Consider the following 18310-nt stretch of genomic DNA (forward strand, 5'->3'; position numbering starts at 1 on the left):
TCAGAGTTAGGGTAAACTAAATAAGATTTTGACTACTTCGGTAGCCATATTTTGGCAAAAAAATAAAAATCCACATATTCACATGCAGTGTTTCAAATTTATTCAAAATAGTCCAGTTTCATGGTTCTTAACTGTCTAAGACTGCACAACCATGTGACCTTTAGAATATTTTTCACATTATGCAGCACTTACTCTCCTCATTTTAAGTTATTCCGATTTTTTACAGCTCGCAAATCGGCAAACCAAATCACTGTATGTTGCTTCAATTCTGTCCTGCCAAAGAAGAAAAATCTGCTGCTTTGGATTCATGTCAACAGTTGAAAAATTCAGGCCATACATTTTTAAATCTCAGATGTTCCCACTATGTCCACATAACATAAATCACATAAGTGCACAGAAACCCACATGTTTGTGAAGCTACTTCTCTAACAACTAAGGCATAATGTCCAGTAGAATGGGGTGGCAAATTTAAGTGGATTCTACAGCAGTGGGTGTCATAATTCTGACAGCACCGTGTCGCCCTTAGAGACTGCACAAGCAAGTGTTATTGGCAAGCAGAAAGCAAGTTCTCTACTAACAATGATTCAAGGTACAAAGTTAACATGTTGTTTTCATTTGCTGGGGAAAAATCAAAGGCAAACAGCAATACACGAAGTTTCTGTCTTCTTGGAAAAGAAAAGAAAAAAAAAAACCCTCAATTTTTTCTAAAGGCTTACCAGGCACGAACAGGTATATCTGAACTTGTGGAACAAGTCTTATCTGGAGAGCTGGTGAGGCCAGAGAGAAGTAACTCAGTGCAATTAAGCTCTGAGATCTTCAGGGCTTTTTTGTTGTTGTTTTTCAGGAAATGCAAATCTCTGAGCAACAACACAACATACACACATTTGCAAATACCTAATATCTGGCTGCCGATTCTTCTTTAAACACATGTAATCATCACTTGCATAATGAGCAAAACGTCTACTAGAGATCACTGAGGTCTTCCTATTAAGTCCCAGGGTACTTATCCCCAGTAACACAGAATCCTTTTTCCCCTCTTCCATCATGCCTCTTAGTCTATACTGTGTGCAAGGCTAAGGAGAAAGGCTAGTACAGTTTTGTATTAGTCGGAATGGGCAGGGTTCCACAGCAGGAACAAATGAACCCATGAATCTCAGCGACTTAAAACAACAAAGCCTTGCTTCTAGCTCATGTTGCATGTCCATCATGCGTACGCTGGGAGTGCTGCTTATTGCATCCCACAAGGACTTAGGCTAATGGAGCATCTACCACCAGGAGCTCTGCAGATCACAGCAAATCACATACCAGCAGTTAAAGAAGGGACACCAGTCACTTCTGCTCCCATTTCATTGGGCAACTGAAACAACATGGCCACCCTTAACACCCAAAATAGGGAAATACAATCCTATCACATGGCTAGGAGGAGAACCACAAACAGTCAGTAGACAGTATTAATGAATGACTGCTGCAGTCTCCATTTACTCCCTGCCTCTATTTCCTCACAGCCATTGATCCACTTCAGAATATTTTTCTGAGGGCATTTTAACTGCAGAACACTCTTCTAGGTGCCAGATGTGATACAAAGATGAACCAGATAGAAATCTTGTCTTTAAGGGGATTACCATCCAGCAGAGGAGATAATATACACACATATATATAAATTGAATACAGAATGAAATGTCGAATGCCAGTAAAAAGAAGCATACAAAGTTCCACAAGAGCTTAAACAAAGGATGTTTTAGCCACAGGTAGTTTCATATGAGAAAATAATATCTGAAAAGGCCTCAGCAAAACAAGTGAGAACTACATAGCTGCTCATGTTCAAACAATGGCAAGATGTTTAAGCTGAATGATGTTCAGAATAGAGAGGGAAGAAAAGAAGGAGGGAGAAAGGGGGAGAGGAAGAAGGGGACGGGGTGAGTGAGAAAAGGGGAAGTAAGACTAAGAAGAGGAAGAAGTCGTCTTTTTGAAAATTCATCTGCCTTATATGACAAGCTTTCAAGGGGAATACAATGGAGAATGGGTAGAACTAGTGCAATAGTCCAAAAAAGAAGTAACAAAGGGCTTAGTTGCAGTAGGCCTATCACAACTGAGAGGGAATAGTTCTTTTCTAGAACTGTATACAGCACGAGAACAACTTTCCCATCTCCCTTTCATGTGACCCAGAAAATATAACTCACCTTTCTCTCTATCTGCCTGAGCCTGAAGAATTGGTCATTTGAGGCTTAAATCTGATCAGAGTGAAGAGGTCAGATGGGGAGACCCATCTCCACTGAGAGACTGGCTTATGGCCATGTCACCCAACCAAGATAGCCTTTCTTTCAGAATTAAGGGGCATTAACTCCTAGTGGATAGTTGCTCTATTTGTCCTGAGTTTATTTCCTATTTCCAAGGATATTTTTGAAGCCATTCCTTAAGGACTACGCCACAGGGCTTAATTTATGTCTGTTCTGAAACGTGCAATCCCTCCTTTCATGCAAATTTAACTTTAGTGTTTCACCCTTTCAAAATCCAAGTAGGCACAGCCACGAACCTCTGACCATTGGAATATTCTACTGCTTACATTATATGAGCTTTAGGATCTTTCACGTATACCAAATATGCTTATTTTTACTACTCCCACTGATTCCACATGAACAGTACAATTTGCCTGTGATGTGAAACCTTTTCTTACTACTGACCAATTCCTTCATTGGGGGACTCTCTGTGCTGTTTTTCCCACTGCTCCAATAGACACAAGACTTCCACTGCCACCCTCAGGGAGATGATCACAGCCACTAGGGTCCTTGGAGTTCTCTAAGATCCATGGAGAAGCAATCCCAGTCCTAAGATGACCTGGAATGTGGCACATAGAGTGGACAATGTCACACTTTGTACACTGACTCTCACACTGAGAATTCTCACGGAAGTCAAAGCCAGAAGGAATGACCCTGCTGATCATGCCAAGGTCTGAAACACTTAAAGACAAGGGTTAGGCTATTTCCTGGGAAGCCCTGGACTTTAGAATCTACACACAAATCACTCAGCAATCCTAGATTACTGCTTTGCACCATACTCCTTTATAGAATATATTATGCACTGTATATGCACCTTCCTTATTGACTAGGCAGTAGAATTTTTTGTAATTTTTCTCTAATGTTCAGATTTATTTTTCATTTTATATACACTGCATGCCTATAAAATACTTTAGGATTCAACCAATATTTAATGGTTACTTACCTAGAGCGAGACACCATGCTGCCTGCTACAGAATAATAATTAAGTCCCCTAAAAGGTATGTGTGGGGGGGAAGGAAAATTGAACTATACTAAATTCCCTAAGAGAATTTTGGGCAAACTATACCTATGTTTTACCTATGCCTATACTTCCAGAGCAAGGTAAAGAGGCGACATTGAGCTGTTCCTTCAAGAAGAGATAGAATTTCCAGAAGAGCAAGGGCTCGCGTGAATATTCCAGGTGGAAAGACTGGCACAGAAACAGGAAAACATTGAGTATACTATCTGGGGGACAATGGGAAGTCCAGTGTGGCTTCATTAAGGACAGAACTGGAGAGATGATGGAAAAAGTACTTCAGGACAAGTAGTTAGAGGTCTTTACAGGTCCAGAGAAGGAATCTGTTTAAATGCTGTAGGCAAATAGGAGAGACTGGTGGCTTCTGAAAGGGAGACGGCACCACCAAAATTACAAGATCATCGTCTCCAACATCAAGCCTAAACGCTTCTTCCCTGTTAACTAGACTCCATTTATACCAGTGGTTTACTGTTCCTCTGGAGCCTCTGCAGTGCTGTCTTGTCTGCATGGACCTCACTCCTTCCTGTGATTGGCTCCTTCATAACATTCAGGTGTCTGCTCAAGGGTTTCCTCCTCAGTGAGCCCCCCAACCAGCCTACCTAAAGTTGTCTTACCCTCAGTCACTTTTTACTCAACTAATGTGTGTATTTTGCTTTCCAACAGCACTTATCATTTGAAATGATTTAGTCATTTCATTACTGGCTTATGGCTCAGCTCCTCCCACCATGATAAACAATCCATGTGAACAGATAGTTTATTAAAGACAAATGTTGTAGTATTGTGCCTATTAGAACGGCTCATAAACAACAGGTACTCCATAACTATTTCTTGACAGTTTTATTGAGATATAACTCATATATAAAACATTTCACCTATTGAAAATATACTATTCAAATGTTTTTAGTATAGTCACAGAGTTGTGCAAAAATCACCACAATCAATTTTAGAACTTTTTCATCACCCCCAAAAGAAACTCCATACCCATTAGAAGTCACTCCCCATTCCCCTCAACCCTTCCAACCCTAGGCGACCACTAATCTACTTTCTGTCTCTGGAATTGCCTACTCTGGACATTTCCTATAAACAGAATCATATTACATGTGGCCGTTTATGGCTAGCTCCTTTCACTTAGCATAGTGTTTTTAAGGTTCCACCATGTTGTATAATAGCATGTATCAGTAATTCGTTCACTTTTAGTGCTGAATAACATTCTATTCTACAGATACACTATATTGTTTATCCATTCATCAGTTGATAGACATTTGGGTTGTTTCCACTTTGATGCTCTTGTGAATAAATAATGCTGCCATGAACTTCTATCTGCAAGTTTTTGTGGGACCAAATGTTTTCATTTTTCTTGGGTATATACTTATGAGTGGAATTTCTGAGTTATATGGTAATTCTGTGCTTAACCTTTTAAGGAACTGCCAGACTGTTTTCCAAAGTGGCCACACCACTTTACATTTCTACCAGCAGTGTATGAGGGTTCCAATTTCTCCATGTTTTTGTCAATACTGTGATTATGGTAATCTGAGTGAGTATGAACTAGTATCTCATTGTGGTTTTGATTTGCATTTCTCTGATGACTAATGATGATGAGTATCTTTTCATGTATTTATTAGCCATTTGCATATCTTCTTTGGAAAAATGTCTATTCAGATCCTTTGTGCCATTTTTAATTGGGTGATTTGTCTTTTTATTATTGACTGTAGGAGTTCTTGGTATGTTCTGGATACAAGTCTCTCATTAGACATGACTTGAGAGTATTTTCTCCCATTCTGTGGGTTGCCTTTTCACTTTCTTGATGGTGTCCTTCAATAACTATTTTTTTTAAATAAAACAACTAATTTTTTTAAGACAGAGGAAACCTGTGACAAGCTCATAAAGTATGTGGAAAATTAGTGGCAGGGTAGGACCTAGGGAATTGAAGTCACCTATTTTCAGCTTTGAGTTCTGTTTACTGTTTCTCACTATTTAGTCCAACCAGCCCAGAAGCAATGACATAATCCTGTGATGAGTCAAAGAACGCAGCATTTGGTAAATTGGCTTATGAGCACTAACCAAATAGAAAGATGCCCCAAGGTTAAAAAAAATAATAATAAAGAAAAAAGGTTTTGCTGGAAGCTAGGCTGTAATAAATTCTAAGTGGCCTACAATTTAGTTTTCTCTTGAAAAACTTTGAAATTGATGAATGGAGTCACACACACACACAGGAAAAAACAAAAAACAAAAACAAAAAAAAAACATAAGCAAAACCCAACTAGAACAGGCCAGGATGAGTAAGCAGTAAACTTCTAAACTTATAGTTATGGCTATTCACTTGCAAGATTAAAGGCCTTGAGACTGTCTCTCCTCCTGTTTTGCATTCAAACTAGAGAGCACTGCCCAGTTTTATTTTGGTTGAGAAACTTCAACTAGTGAAAACAAGGTATAAGCCTGGGAACACTGAGCGATACGGAGAGAACTGGTATATTTTTACAGCTGGAAGAGCTTCTCAGAGTAGAAAAATACCAGACCTTAAGTACTTATTACAAAAATATCAGACCTTAAGTATTTAGTACAAATACATACAGTATATGGTATGTGTATGAGTGTACGGGTGTGTGTGCTTATGTGTGTGTGTGTGTGTGTGTGTGTTTGTGTGTGTGTGTGTGTGTGTGTAAAGGCAGCAAGAAAGGACTTGCTTTTAATAAATGTTAACTAGTTTCAATGCTGGCATTGTATCCACACATAATTTTCTCAGGACAGAATTAACCTCTTAGATAATGCACGGCGGGGGGGGGGGGGGGGGGGGGGTGTTAAACTAGAAACTTAATGCATCCTTTGTGATGCTAACCCTAAATTAACAACCAGATTAACATACAAATACAAACAAAATTATTCTAATATTACATAGAGCAATCTAAAAATACTATATATTAGAAAGCAATCTATAAATAATTTTAAAAACATATTTAAAAATATATCTATATTCTTATAATGCAATAAAGTTTAGACTAATATAAAAGACACATTCAGAACCTAGCTTAATTTTTCTACATAAAAAGTATATAATGGGCAGAATATATGATATGTAAATAAATTACAGATATAATTATTATAATTGAAAGTAGGCTACATGAAACTTAAAGTGGCAGTAAACATAAAATGTGACATAGCATATGCCATATTAAAAGCATCCTTAAATATTATTTCTGGTTTCACATTCTCTGTTTACACTCTTCCCTCTATATTCAGTGCTCAATGCAATCTTTAGTTTTCAAATCAAATATGGGAAGGCACATTTGGGAGTTGAAAGCAATCACCCATGTGTCTGTCTTTATCCCTTAAGTTGATACAGGACCTGCAATGCAAATAATAGCACACAGAAGTGTAAAGTAGAGATAATACCTAAATTTATCCAAAGAGAATTGAAGCATGGGGCAAACTTCGTGTTTAGCTGCATAGTGGGTATACCAGCACAAATTACCCAGAATCCTCATCTTATCCAAACTGATAACCCTTCCACTGCCCCAACCTCACACTTTCTTACCTCCATCTAACCTCCTGGCCTTCACTTTTTCTCCATCTGGTCAGTCTACCAGCACGTCCACACCTTGGACCTGGTCATCATGCGGAATAACCCTAACTTGAAGCTTACAAAAAAAAAGAAAGGAAAGAAAGAAGGAAGGAAGGAAGGAAGGAAGGAAGGAAGGAAGGAAGGAAGGAAGGAAGGAAGGAAAAGAGGATGGAAGGAGGGAGGGACGGAGGGAGGAAGAAGAAAGAGAGAAAGATGGGATGGCTCCCATCTTTCTACTTCTATCCCTCTTACCAAACTAGCCCTCCATTCTCATTTTGAATTTATAGCCCCTACCCCCACCCTATTACTTTGGCCCACCAGTCCTGTTTGGGCCCCACTACCTTCTTTCAAAGCCTGGACACTGTGGTCAAGCATTTCAAAGGTTGTACCCCTTGTATTCAAGAACTATTCGTTTCCCCCCACGCGCTTCCCACCGTCTATTTTACCCTTCTCTCTCACCCTGGTAAATTCTAACTCCCTGTTTTATTCATTCCTAATTTCAAGTTCCTGAGCATTAGTGAAAAAAGCACAAAATAATACAGATTGGTTCATTTTTTCACTCATTCATTTAAACACTAGTTACTCAGCTATAACTAAGTACAAGCGGCAAATAACCTCATTCTATTTGGCAAGTCTTAGTCATTGATTCTTATCAGAATTTCCTCAAAATGTTCCAAAATATTGGAGCACCTGGACATCAATTTCACCCACTTACCTCCCTCTCTCTGCAGGGGCATTCACCTCTGAAGTGACTAATGAAATGCAGGTCATTCTGTACACATGCTCCTTTCTTTTCTTCCCCAGTTTGAACTGCCCTGAGTCTCTACTTCATTCCTCTTTAGTCTCATGGCACCAATGTTCTTCTCCTTTCCAAAGCTATTCCTCTCTACAGAAACCCTTTAAGTTTCCTATCCCAAATGCCTACTATGCTTCTCCTATGCCAGCTACTGTGCTAAGTGCTGGGATACGAGGCACCATCCTGTTCTCACGAGGAGTTCACCAGCTGACAGAAGGATAGATGTGCAACTGCATGCACACACACGCACACACACACACGCACACACACGCACACACACGCACACACACAAATATACACACAATTAGGGTTATCCTATCATTTCTCTTCCAAACTCAGACATGTTTAAAAGTGAAAGGGGATGTAAAAAATACTTAATGGAAGTGAACTGTTATACCACAGCGTAAATCAGTACTATCTCTGGCAAAATGTGATGATGGTCACACTAATTATAATATAGTATGGTGCTTTCAAATACACAGCCATTAAAATCTGTCTAAAAGCATTTAGCAACATTGGAAAAATGCTCACAATACAATGTTAAGTGAAAACAGCAGGATGAAAACAGTATATAAAAATTGATAACGTGGTTAAAAAACAACAAAATATAATAACTGATATTCACTGAGTATGCAGTGTGTACCAGGCACGATTTTAACTATTTTGAACTGTTTAACTGTTTTGAATCCTCATAACAGTCCTACCAGGAAAATATTATTCGATCTTTTTCACACGTGAAGAAACGGAGGCACAGAGAACTTAAGACACTAGCCTAGAGTCCCCCACTAAGAAGTAGCTGCATTAAACCTTTTGGTTCTAGACCTGTGATCCTAACTATCCCAGTACACTGACTAGAAAGAGATTAAGGGAGAGAATGTCGGTGGGCAGGCAGAGGTGCAATGCAACTTTTGTGCTCACTTCTACTGCCCCACAACGCCAACTCCTGCTCACTGCTCGATCAAGCATTGTCACTAACAGCACTGGTCACCTCCTCACCAAATCTGTAAGCCCTGTTTCACTTTGCATCTCCCTGGATTCTCTCTACAGCACTTCTCCCTACTGCACACCCGCTAAAGGGGCACCTGTTCTTCTTGCTGTTTTCTGACTCTGTATCTTCAGGGCCTCCCGGGTCCCCTCACCTACTTCCTTTATTCCTTGCTCCCTAAGTGGAGACACTTTCGGTTCTATTCTCAGCCCTCCTCCCTTCATGCTTCATCTCTTAGCAATCTTGTGCACTTCCACAGCTTCACTGACACTGAGGATGAGAGCCAGTCTTTACTTCTTTCCCATCCTAAATTCTCTTCTGCCTAGAGGACATTTCTATCTGCATGCCCTTCTACCTACTGACAACAGTAAGCCTGAACCTATTTTTTTGTTCCTCAAAATGCTCCCACGGACTGTTCCAAGTCTACAAATGAGTTCATCGTTCTCCTGCTCCCACAGCTATAAACTTTGCAGTTATCTTCACCTTCCACTCTGTCTTCTACTTTCATTTAGTTATCAACCCATACTGAATCCATCTCTATAAGAACTTTCAAATCTATTCTCTTTCTATTATCACAGCTTCTGTGCTCATTACCGATAATCTTTACCAACACAATAGCCTCTCTGCCTTCTCTAGTTCATTATGGGCACTGCTACCAATGGACTCTCCTGGGCACGACTGAACCATACTGCTCTGCCTGTAACTCCATTAGTATTTGTCTTGCTGAACAATAGTTATAGGTAAAAACGTTCTAGCTCCTTGACAGCAGAGAACGTGTTATGTGCGGTCCATGGTGGATTCTCACGTTTATTGAATCAATAGGTTGTTGCCTCTTTCTCATGGACCTTTAATAGAATGTTGAAACTCCCTAACCTAGGCATTTAAGGCCTTACATAATCAAATTTGTAGTGGATTTTTTCTTGTCCCACATCTGCTTTTCCTTATTCTAGTAACAGCATCCCTGTTTTCTTTGGGGAACAGTTCCTTTCCAGTTGGTGGGTTGCCCATCAAGGTCAAGATCTCTTGCACTTCAAGAATGAATATGTGACCCAAGCTGACTCATCAACATACAGCCACCCCTGTAGTCAAAGTGATTGGCCCATGAGTGGGGACATGACCCAATCAGGACAAACTGGAGTCTCTTTCAGGGATTAATTTCAATCCTGGGTAAGAGAGGTACTAAGAATCACATGAGCTTTACTGCCTTGTGGAAAGGGCCTATCTGAGAATGAAGCTAATATAGGGAAACAGAGAAATACCAGACATTAGCTCTACCTCTGGCCTTTCTGCTGGATAGGCTCACAATCACTTTTCTGAAACTCTTAGATCTATGTGCTTCAGAATTTCGAGTTCTTCAGCTGAGAAAAGTACAATGGGGCACATAATGAAACGTATTATACACAACTCTACTTGGATCAAGAACATCAAACTCATTAATATTTCTCGAAAAAAATATATATATATACATATACACACACATAATACTCTAATTAATCTCTAATTAATGCCAGTTTAGGCCAGGCCAGCTTTTGTCACAACGAAAGTACAGATCAGGTAAGATCTGGTTGTAGAAAAGGTTCAGCTTCTGTTTTCAGAACTGCACATAAAGTCATGTGGATCTGTTTAAACCAACAGATTCCCTGTTTCCTTATCTGCTTGTTCATTAGTTTTATTTAAGCAGTATGAGTTGGGTTTTCAACACTTGCACCTAAAAGCATCCCATCTGTATTCCTTATGGACCTACCTATACTTCAGTTTTATTTCCTACTAATCTTCTCTATATATTCACATTTGAGTCAAGTTAAAAAGGCTATGCTTTGATTCCTTAAATTAAAAATCTTGTAACACCATATTGTATTCACCTTATAAAACCAAAGCTGTCCAACCAGGAGATGGGGGAACCTTAGCTGGCTGATTTTCTAGTCAGTTGTCCCAGCCCTATACCTTCTCCACAGCTCTCACTATCCCTTTAATGGGAGAATCAAGAGTGACACTGACTCGTCCCCCTTTTAGGCCCCACTAACTCCCCAGGGACAATCATAAGCATCTAGAAAATTGCAAGTTGCTCCACTTCAGAAAACCCATTAATTATAGCACTTTCTTACTTTCCTTTGAGAAGCTTGTGCATCTCCTTGGGGCCCTTATAGATCAGATCATGCTTCCTATGCCTTATTTTATTTATACATTCATGCTCATTATTAGAGCACTTGATTTCACAGTAACTCTGTGAAGTGAATGGAGCAGGTATTAAGGTCTCCTATTTGAAAAATGAGACACTGAGGGTGAGATTGGTTAATAAAAGGAAAACCCTGGAGTTCCACTGAAATCTTCTGACTCCTAGTCTTATTTTCTTTCCAGTCTTATTTCCTTCCCAGGATTAACCCAAACTGAAGAGTTAATTGGCACTGATTGTTGCTTCTTGGTACCCTTAGATGTAGAGATATAATCTATTGAAACCAGTGAAAATGTTTCATGTGTAATTTCACTCTAAACTATGTTAAAATTTAACTTAGATAAAAAGAAAATTAACATATATGCATATAAATATATATACATATGCACACATATATCTTCTAGCATGCATGAATGTCTACAAGCATTCATTTTTACCATCCAGGAAGCCAAAATGGCTTTCTTAGTCATTGAATCCAACCTGAATTGGCCAAGTGATAAAGTCCCAAGGCAGAGCGATGCCTGGAGATACTTCAGCCTTGGGGAAAACCCAGACACTACTTCACAGAATTTGAACGGACAACACAAATACCCCTCCCTGCCCAAGGGATGTTTTTGGGTCAGTACTCCCTCCCTTAACCAAAGAGTCAGACATTGCTGGATATTTTCCCAGCATACTACCCTGCTTCTTTGGCTGACCTTTAAGGTTAGGACCTCTGGATAATAAGCTCATGAAAGACAGCAAAAAGGCAAATTCAGCTGCCTTGGGGCGCACAAAAATGCAGTTTTTCATTCCAAATAGACCCCTAAGATCCCAGTGGCCACATACAAGTCATTCCTAGTCTATGAGGTTAACGCAACCATCGCCAGGCCAAGCACACTGAACTGCTTTTTCTCATGAAAGGTAGGTTCCCTACCTTTCATGAGAACAATGGATGTGAGAGAGGCTAGCAGAGATCAGGGCTAAGGTTCTAGGGTGTGAAGAGCTGTCCAATGCAAAGCCAGATGTATCAACACAGGGATCAATCTAGGACTCCCACATCAACTGACTTTTCTACTTATCAAATGTCTAAGGATTTAACTAAGAGATCACAGTCCACTCCCATACTGCCCATCAGACTAGCCGTGTCCCCAATTTCCAATGCAATCTATATGCACCCAGAACTCACTCCCTCCACTCTTATCAACATTTCAATCATCCCACATAACTCACAGGGCAAAATTAATCAGCAGAGTGGGAGGTCTTCAGGGCATCTCGGAACAAGGGTCTTCCTGCTAAAGTATTTCTTCCTACTGATTTGGAAAATGCTGCTTCAACAAAACACAATTCAACAAAATACAAATTCAACAAGTACAAATTCAAATATGGTCCAACATAATGTGCCAAGATAAGGTGCTTTATAAAATAATCAGTCTTCCGATATTTTTCTTCTCTTTCTTCCCTCTCCAGCAAGCGTATCCTAGAATATTGAATGGACGGCAACAAGGATGCACCAGGGAAGAGGGCACTGCCAGGGGAAATCAGCCAGAGTGGTTTAGAATCCAACAGAAAACTAGTTTAAATTGTTAGTTGAAATGGAAAACCATTCTCCCTGTCTACAAAGCTCTGACTTCGCTCTTTTCACTCAGCCATCAAAAATTTATTTTCCTAAATAAGTCAGACTGAGAAAGACAAATACTATATGATCTCATTTATATGTAAAAACAGAATAAACAAATAAAACAGAAACAGACTCACAGGTACAGATAACAAACTGATGGTTCTAGATGGGAATAGGTGAGAAAGGTGAAGAGATGAGGAAGTAGAAATTGGTAGTCACAAAACAGTCACGGGGATGTGAAATACAGTCTGGGGAATATAGTCAATAATGTAAAAACTGTGTGGTGTCAGATGGGTACTAGTGTTATCAAGGAGATCACTACATGAATTATATAATTGCCTAACTACTGTACTATACTAATGAAACTAACATAAAATAATACTGAATGTCAACCATAATTAAAAATATGCGTCTAAAGGGTGCCAAAAAATGTATACACATTTTAAGATAGGAAAAAACTGTATAAAAATTATGCTGATATGGTAACCACTTTGAGCACCTCTTGTAATGATAGAAGTCAAACGTGACTTTCATTCATCTTTTGTTATCAGTATATATTGAGTATTACAATTTTAATACAGTTTTTTCCTTTCTTAAAATGTGTATACATTTTTTTAGCACCCTCTGTATATATCTTGTCACAGGATGTAAAGTACAGCATAGGGAATATAGTCAATGGCATTGTGATAGCTATGCATTAATACATTGTCAGATGGGTTGTAGATTGGGTGGGGTTATCACTTTGTGAGGGTATAAATGTCTAGTAGTTATGTTGTTTTGTACACCTGAAACTAATAATAAAAAAAGAGAAAAAATTATTTTCCTCATCTTCATATTTTGCATCTCCCATTTAAAAATGGCTTCCTTTCTCCCTAACTAAAGTTTGAATCTCACTTATTTCAGATTCAGATTCAACAAACCTTTTACTGCAAGCCTAACTGTGTGCTGAGCATAGTCAACTGACTTTACTACCCAGAGATTTGTCATTTTACAGATGAAAGAACAGGGCTCCATTAAGTTCAGTGCCTTTTCTGCTTTCAAAGACCTTGTAAGTGGAATCTCCAGAGTTTCCAACTCTATTCTTTCAGTGGGAACTCCAGGTAAATATTTCCCCAGTATTGCCTGCTTTATCACTGGCTTTATCACTCTGGAATCTTGCTCAAGATAAGTCATGTGGTTTGGGGAGGGTTTTCTGCTACTGGTAATCTCAGCTTGGAATCGAGGAGTATAAGCAATTCACAGAAGGATAAATACAGCTATTGCACATTGCAAACAACCTTCACAGGGGACCTTCTTCCTGGGTTCAAATAACCAGAAATTAATTCCTTCTGGTTCATAGATTTAGCCCAAAAATTCACAATTAACATTATGTCAGGTCTTATTCCTTTATGTCATTCTCTAACCACTATACTATTAACTTAAATGGGTCAGAACACAGGATTAGTGAGAGAGGATGAAGGCCTCTTTCTTCCCCTGCAGGCCAACAGGCAGGCATACCTACCCTCAGTCAGCCCAGCAGGTGCTGGTCATAAGAGACTAAGAGGGCTTGGAGTCAGGCCTCATAGGCGATAAAAAAGGCAGGGCATTCTACAGCTGACATCAATACCAAGCAAAATACGTTATGTACCAACATGACAACTACTATTAATAATTATGGCATTTCAGAATTTCAAGGCATAACCATTCACAAGATATAAACATTATGTGAAAACCTATCAAAACATAATGTATAACCAAAGGCATGAAGAAAACCCTTGTTGTTCCATCCAGAAAGTAAAGCATGTCCTTTTTTCTCCCCCATTTGTTTGCCCGTTCGCTCTGGTGTTACTCTGTACATCCTATCTATCATGAATACAAGAAGCATGTCTCTTTCTTTTTTTTTTCTTTTTTCTTTTCTTTTTTTTGGTAGAAATCTCCAGGCCAGAAACTTCACCTCTGGTGGCTTTTAACTGTGAAGATGTTATACAAAACATTACACTGAAATTCTGATAGTCAAAACTGTACCTTTACTGTGATAAAAATTCATTACATTATCCACCTAAAACATTATACTGAAGAGATCAAAAATTCTACCAGGATATTAAAGGACTTCAGAAACAATAACAGGTCTCATCCCAACTTGTAACACATGAGGTAAGACGCCAAACCCAAATAGGTAAAAACAGGAGAACATTCCAGGGATGTCTGCAAATTAGTTACTGCCCTCAACTGAACCACAGCTGGTTTATTGATGGAAAGAAAGAATAACAAAAGGATGTCTAAAGTGTTAAAAGGTCAGAGCAGTTAAGAATGGATAAGAAATACGTTTGGCCCTTACAGTACAATGATATTGCAGATGTGGACTCAATTTACCACCCCAAAGGCTTAGCATAGGATCACTCTCCTTTGATCTACAGAGGAAATGCTTTCCACTGTAAGAATAGCTGATCTTTTTACACCGCTTATGGCATCAGTTCAAGGGGTTCTCTGTAACCTCTGTAAGCACTAAATTTCCTCATTGGCCTTGTAAAAACCACCATAAATAGTGTTTGGTATTATTTGTATGTAAACTTTCTTAGTATTACTTTTTAAATGAAAAGCCATAGATCTTCATTAGAAGGCCCTTAGTAAAAAGTCAGGTGAGGTTGCAGGACACTACAGTATTTGCTTATTCAAAAGGGGTTTGGTAACAAAATCTCTCCCACTCTGCCAGATTCTGCAGTATCTAAGTTCTAGTTAATGAGTTCATTTAGATACAGGTATTTTGGTCCTTGAAAGTCATGAAGCTTCTGAGGTTCAAGAAGTACAGGTCTATTTGAATTAAGTATCTGTGAATTAAGACTGGATGTTTGCTTCCAGTCTACTGAGCCACTAAATCAGAATTCAGGGAAATGGGGATTTTGCTTTCTTCCTCCTTCCCCCATGGGATGGACAGATGCTCTAAAAGGCAGGATTCATGCAGGAGTAGGCCTGGACCACAGAGACCTAGGTCAGAATCTTGGCTTTACCATTGGCTAGCTTGGTGACTCTGCGGGTCAGTTTCTCCAGTCTGTTTTTTCTTTGCTGTATGTGAAGTAATATCCATTAAAAATAGTCATTTTGTAGATTACAACAGCAGTGTACGTTCAAGAACTTATCCTTCCAAATATGCCTAGTATATGGGAGATGCTCAATGTTAGCTGAACTTGAGATGCCTCTCTGGAAAGAATAACACGACTGCTTTCATTGCTACCCTCCCCAGTTACATCCCTGGTCACATGCAGCACCCAACTTTAAGCTCATGTAAAAAGCCTTGAACAGACTCAGTTTTCTTCCAGTGAAAAAAGAAGCCAGCAGAATCCTCTCAAGCCATTTGAATGGAACTCTCCTGAAGATGACAGGCACTCAGGCAACAAAATCTGGCTAGCTTCCCTGACTTCCTTGCAGGTGTGTGTTCCGGAGAGTTGTGGGGTGGACACAGACTGTGCCCCTAGCCCTGGTCTCAGTCCTCCACAGAACTGGCTTCTCTGGAACACGTCCTCCCACTGTACCTGCAAAGTGTAAGACCTGGTGCTTCCGGCTCCTGGGAACTACACACACACACACGCACACACACACACACACACACTCATACACCAGTCTCTCCCTAGCTTTGTAGATGCGAAGGGCAGCAGCAGCCTCTGCCTCCTCTGAGGGTCCCCCAAATCCAGGGCTCGCTTTCCTAGACGTGGAACGCATTGGCATCAGAAACTGTGTATGCGTTCTTGCTTCAGTGGCACCGGCTGGCCCCCTCCTCTCGCTTCACCCTGGCAGGGCACACAGGGCGCGTGCATCCCCAGAAGTTCCAGAAACGCCTCGCTGCGAGGGTGTCCCCACCAATCTCGCCTGCCACCCCCAGGCGAGTCTCCCTAGGGTCTGGCCAGGGCCTCCTCTTCCGGCCAGGCGTGGAGAAGCGAGTGGAAGGGGGTGAGTACGGGATAGGGGGCACTTTCTGGGTACCTGTTACACTGCCCTCTCCACCCTATTTCTTGCAGGAAGGAGAGCAAGGAAGCCAAGACCATTTAGCTCCGGAGTACCTCCAAATCTATTGCGCTAACAATCATCCCCATAACATCTCTTAATTCATTGTCCCCCATCAGGGCAGCTCTGCCCAAAACCCTGGAGAGATACCCTACAAAAACCCTGCTCCCCGTTGCCTACCCAACACCCTTGTCCCTGGCTCCGCACGTCCCTCCTGAAGGAAGACTCGCTGTTTTCCCAGAGAACTCCGAGAGCGGGTCTCAGATGTTTCCCACCTTCCCTTCCGATCCCCTCTCCGGGAGCCCACACGCGTATCCCGAGCGAGAGGCCAAAAAGCTGGGAGGTCTCCCCCAGAATCTGCGCTCACGCGGAGTCCGGCCCCCTTTTCCCTCCCTTTGCCTCCCTCCCTCCTTCCTTCCAGCTCCAGTCCCCGAGCCTCCTGCGCCTACAGCGCCCAGTGGCTCTCTCGCCTAAGAGGAGGAAACTTCTTTCGGGGCTAAATTCAGGTCTGAGCAGGAAAAGCTTTCCTCTGCCTGCCTCTCTCTTACTCCTGCTCTCAGAAACCACACGAAGCCAGCATCAGGGGTGTGCTTATCCCCCGACCTCCCAAAAAGAGCTCAGGCTTCTAGTGTTCTCCGATTTCCCGTGTCAAAAGGTCCGATCGGGTCTGAAACCACCATGGGGGTATGCACACTCATGATTTTTCCAGAGACCCTACCTGTCCCTCGTGACGTGCAAAAAAACAAGTAAACAAAACGCAACCCCAACAACTTTGGGGAGTTGAAGTGTATGTGTGTAAGAAAGAGAAAGAGAGTGAGAGGGCGAGAGAGCATCGCTCAACAGTTAGAGCAACAGCTGCAAGAACACATCTGGAAGAGGGGGAAGGGGTATTGACGAGGAGGCGACAAGAAGCGCGATGTCGTGGGGGACCCCCCCCCCCCCCGGGGCAGCTTCAGGACCGAGAGCCGGGCCAGCCAGTCGTTACCTGTCCTATGTTGATGAAGCCGTACTTGCTAGCGATGCGGTTGGCCTCCGGGAAGCCGCCGGCGATTTTGACTGCCCAGTGGTTGGTGTAGACGCGCGTCCGGCACACGGGGAGCAGGCATGCCCCGAGCAGCGCCAGCACGCACAGCAGGTCTAGCCGTCCCGGGCAGCAGCAGCGGATCCCCCAGCCCATGGCCCCCGCGCTTCGCTGCCTCCCTCGCTCGCTCGCTCCGCGCACTAAGCGGCGCGCGCACAACTAACTTCTTCGGCCTGGGCCGCCCGGCGCGCAGCCCCCGGCCGCCGCGGTTTTGCAGCACTGGGAGATCGGCAGGAGGCGGCGAGCCCCGGCAGGGAGCAGAGCAGCGAGCCTCGCGCCGTCTCCTACACCATCCCTGGAGCTGCGGGGACCTGTGCTCCCTGCTCTCCGGCCCGCGGGGCGGTCGGCGGGCGCTCCCCGGCTCGCGCTCAGGAGGCGGCTGAGCGGGGCAGGCGCCCTCCCGCAGTTGGATCTCGCCGGGCTTGGCTCCCGGACTCTCCGATTCGCCCTCGCTCCTCCCGGGGCCCCCGAGCGCGGCGGAGGCGGCGGTGCAGGCAGCGGACGGGCGCCCCCTCTGCTGGCCCAGGCTCCTAGTGCTCGCTAGCTTGCTCCCTGAGCTCCCTCCGGCTCCAAACTGCGCGCGGGGAGAGTGAGCGGCAAAGGCAGCAGCGCCCGCTCTGCATAAATTACTCTCTCCGCCCCCCTTAACAGCCCTCCTTTCCCACATCCCCCTCCTCCTTTCCCTCCTCCTCCTGTCCGCCCGACTGCGGCTGCAGCCAGGCGCCAACCAGGTCCTAGCGCCGCCGGATTCTCCTGGATGTAACCTCTGGGGTCCCGGCGAAGCAAAAGCAAGACTTTCCAAAGGGCTAGGAGGAGAGTTCCGGCATGGACGTCGTGGTTTTACCCC

At 42.4% G+C, this 18310-nt stretch overlaps 1 protein-coding gene across 3 annotated transcripts in view; it reads right to left on the reverse strand.

Annotated features, from left to right (window-relative positions):
* Window positions 1–18091, reverse strand: part of PCSK5 (proprotein convertase subtilisin/kexin type 5) — a 405323-nt gene extending 387232 nt beyond the window's left edge. For 2 of the 3 annotated variants that reach the window (XM_074330572.2, XM_019736691.3), the window contains exon 1: window positions 17368–18091. In XM_074330572.2, the coding sequence (XP_074186673.2) occupies window positions 17368–17559 (192 nt within the window). In that variant the 5' untranslated portion in view covers window positions 17560–18091. The remainder of the gene's footprint in view (window positions 1–17367) is intronic. The other variant, XM_019736690.3, reaches the window with a different exon arrangement.
* Between the last annotated feature and the right edge of the window lie 219 nt (window positions 18092–18310).

The sequence above is a fragment of the Rhinolophus sinicus genome, chromosome 16, assembly GCF_057876585.1.
Source record: "Rhinolophus sinicus isolate RSI-liver-muscle chromosome 16, RSI-T2T, whole genome shotgun sequence".
Taxonomy (NCBI): domain Eukaryota; kingdom Metazoa; phylum Chordata; class Mammalia; order Chiroptera; family Rhinolophidae; genus Rhinolophus; species Rhinolophus sinicus.